Consider the following 2859-nt stretch of genomic DNA (forward strand, 5'->3'; position numbering starts at 1 on the left):
GGGGGGGCTTGCTTGGTTGCTGGGGTGTATAGGCAGCTGCGGGGTGTATTTTGTGTGTTTTGTGTTAAATTCTGCTTTGTTTGTGTATAATGTTTTATTTTTATTTATTTTTATTAAATATAAAAAATATTTTTGTTGTTTTTTAGGGTTTATAAAGAAAGAGCAGCAGAAGGATAATATATATAAGAAAGGAGAGGCTGAGCGGTGGGGGGTAGCCGGCGGCTTGCTGCTGCTGCTGCTGCTGCTGCTGCTGCTGCTGCTGCTGCTGCTGCTGCTGCTGCTGCGTGCATTGTATATAAGTTGCTGCTTAAATTTAATAAAATTTATTAATATTTATATAATTGTGAAAACAAAAACATAAAAAGCTGCTGCAGTTGTTGCTGCTGCTGCTGCTGCCGACGCGAGGCCTTTGCAGCAGTGTGGAGCAGCATCAGCAGCAGCAGTGGCAGCAGCAGCAGCAGCAGACCCTTGGGAGCAGCAACAGCAGCAGCAGCAGCAGCCGCAGCAGCAGCAGCAGCAGCAGCAGCAGCAGCTGCTGCTGCTGCTGCTGCTGCTGCTAGTTGTTTTTCTTTCATACAAAAATGGGGTCTTTGCTGCCCCCTAATACGGCGCCGGCTGGAAATACAGCAGAAGTGGAGTATACCCCTTCAGTGAGCTTTTGCTGCTGCTGCTGCTGCTGCTGCTGCTGCTGCTGCTGCTGCTGCTGCTGCTGTTGCTGTTGCTGCTTGTGTTGCTGTTTATAAAGGAGTTGCTGCTGCTCTTTATACAGCCCCTTATTGCTGCTGCAGAGCAGCAGCAGCTAAGTAAACCCTAAACCATCAAAAACCCTAGTTTTGTTTTTCTTTGGGGGGGGAATGCAGCAGCAGCTGCTGCTGCTGCTGCTGCTGCAGCGGCCTCAGAGCTCGAGGGTTTAGGGTTTAGGGTTTAGGGTTTAGGAGCTGTGGGCTTGCTGCTGCTGCTGCTTAAACCCTTTTGCTTCTGTTTGCATGCGTCTGGCTTTTTATACTCTTTCTTATAGCAATGAGTCTTGCTGCTGCTGCTGCTGCTGCTGCTGCTGCTGCTGCTGCTGTTGCTGCTGCTGCTGCTGCGGTTGCTGCTGCAGGAGGGTGGGGTAGGCAGTACCTGCGTGGGTTCCAGCAGCAAGACAAGAATTGATCAGGTAAACCCTAAACCCTAAACCCTAAACCCTCGGCGGTGTTTGTTGCTTACAACATACCGCTGGGGTCTTGGGGCCTCCCGGTAAGTAGAATGAGGGTTTGGGGGTTTGGGGGGAGGGGGAGGTCTAGGGTTTAGGGTTTAGGGTTTAGGGTTTAGGGTTTAGGGTTTAGGGTTTAGGGTTTGGGGGTTGCGAGGGTTGTTTCTATACAACTACCAATAGTTTAGGGTTTAGGGTTTAGGGTTTAGGGTTTAGGGTTTGCTCGGCTGCTAGTGGCTAGCGCTAGTTATACACCTAGACATATATACATATACATATACATGTATATATTTTATTTTTATTTATTTTTTTTTTTATATTATATATATACATATCTATATATATATATCTCTCTTTATATATATATCTTTATATATATATTTATATATATATATATATCTATATATATATANATATATATATATATATATATATATATATATATATATATATATATATATATATATAAATATATATATATATTTATATATATATTTACATATATATATAAATATATATATTTCTGTATTCTATAACCCTCACCTACATATATATTTTTTTTTGTTTTTTTTTGTTTTGTTTTGTTTTTTAATTTATTATTTTATTGCTGGGTAGGGGCTGTCTTGTCGCGGTCTTGCTACAGACAAACGATGGGTGTGGAGAGAGAGGACAAAAGTGAGCAGCAGCAGCAGCAGCAGCAGCAGCAGCAGCAGCAGCAGCAGCAGCAGCAGCAGAGGCAGCAGCAGCAGCAGCAGATGCAGCAGAGGCACAAGCAGATACACAACAAGATATGAAGCAGAGGATATTGCAGCAGCAGCAGCAGCAGCAGCAGCAGCAGCAGCAGCAGCAGCAACAGCAACAGATGCAGCAGCACTAGTAGTAGCAGCAACAGCACTTAGTAGTTTTCTCGTAAACAGCAGCAGCAGCAGCAATGGAAGCAGCAGCAACAGCAGCAGCAGCAGCAAAAACAAACTGCAGCAGCAGCAGCAGCAGAAGCAGCAAGACCAACAGGCCAGTAGAAGTTAAACATAAGCTGTTTGCTGTTGCTTTTCTTGTTGTTGCTGCTGCTGCTGCTGCTGCTGCTGCTGCTGCTTGTGTGTTTGCTGCTGCTGTTTGTGTGCGTGTGCTGCTGCTGCTGCTGCTGCTGCTGCTGCTGTTGCTGCTGCAGGCCTGACTTTAAGGCTGCTCCTTGCTCTCGCTTTATGAGGGGAAGATGCCATGCCGGCTCAAACTGCAAATACGCTGTAAATGCTGCTGCTGCTGCTGCTGCTGCTGCTGCTGCTGCTCCTGCTGCTGCTGCTGGGGTTGCTGCTGTTGCTGGGGTTGCTGCTGCTGCTGCTGCTGGGGTTGGTGCTTCTGTTGCTGCTGGTACTGCTGTTGTTTCTGTTGCTGCTGGTATTTCTGCTGCTGCTGCTGCTGGCATCTCTGCTGCTGCTGCTGCTGCTTGTTGGAGTTACTTGCTTCTGTTGTATTTGTTTCACATATATATTGTTGCTGCTGCTGTGTTTGTGTTGCTGCTGCTGCTGCTGCTGCTGCTGCTGCTGTTGCTGTTGCTGCTGCAGCACTCAGCAGCAGAGCTGAGGCCTTCACCGCAAGATGAAGGGGGGCCCCTCCCTGCTGCTCTGAAGAGCAGCAGAAGGGGGGCCCCCCATGGGGGCCCCCAC

The 2859-nt window shown here is 47.1% G+C and overlaps 1 protein-coding gene across 1 annotated transcript; it reads right to left on the bottom strand.

Annotated features, from left to right (window-relative positions):
* Positions 1-1012: 1012 nt before the first annotated feature.
* On the bottom strand, positions 1013-2618 carry EMH_0052610 (uncharacterized protein; the record flags this gene model as incomplete). Its single annotated transcript, XM_013496895.1, has 2 exons — positions 1013-1166; positions 2224-2618. 2 exons carry the CDS (start codon positions 2616-2618, stop codon positions 1013-1015), a joined length of 549 nt encoding a protein of 182 aa, XP_013352349.1.
* Positions 2619-2859: the final 241 nt, after the last annotated feature.

Source organism: Eimeria mitis, genomic scaffold, assembly GCF_000499745.2.
Source record: "Eimeria mitis Houghton genomic scaffold, Emh_scaff2360, whole genome shotgun sequence".
Taxonomy (NCBI): domain Eukaryota; phylum Apicomplexa; class Conoidasida; order Eucoccidiorida; family Eimeriidae; genus Eimeria; species Eimeria mitis.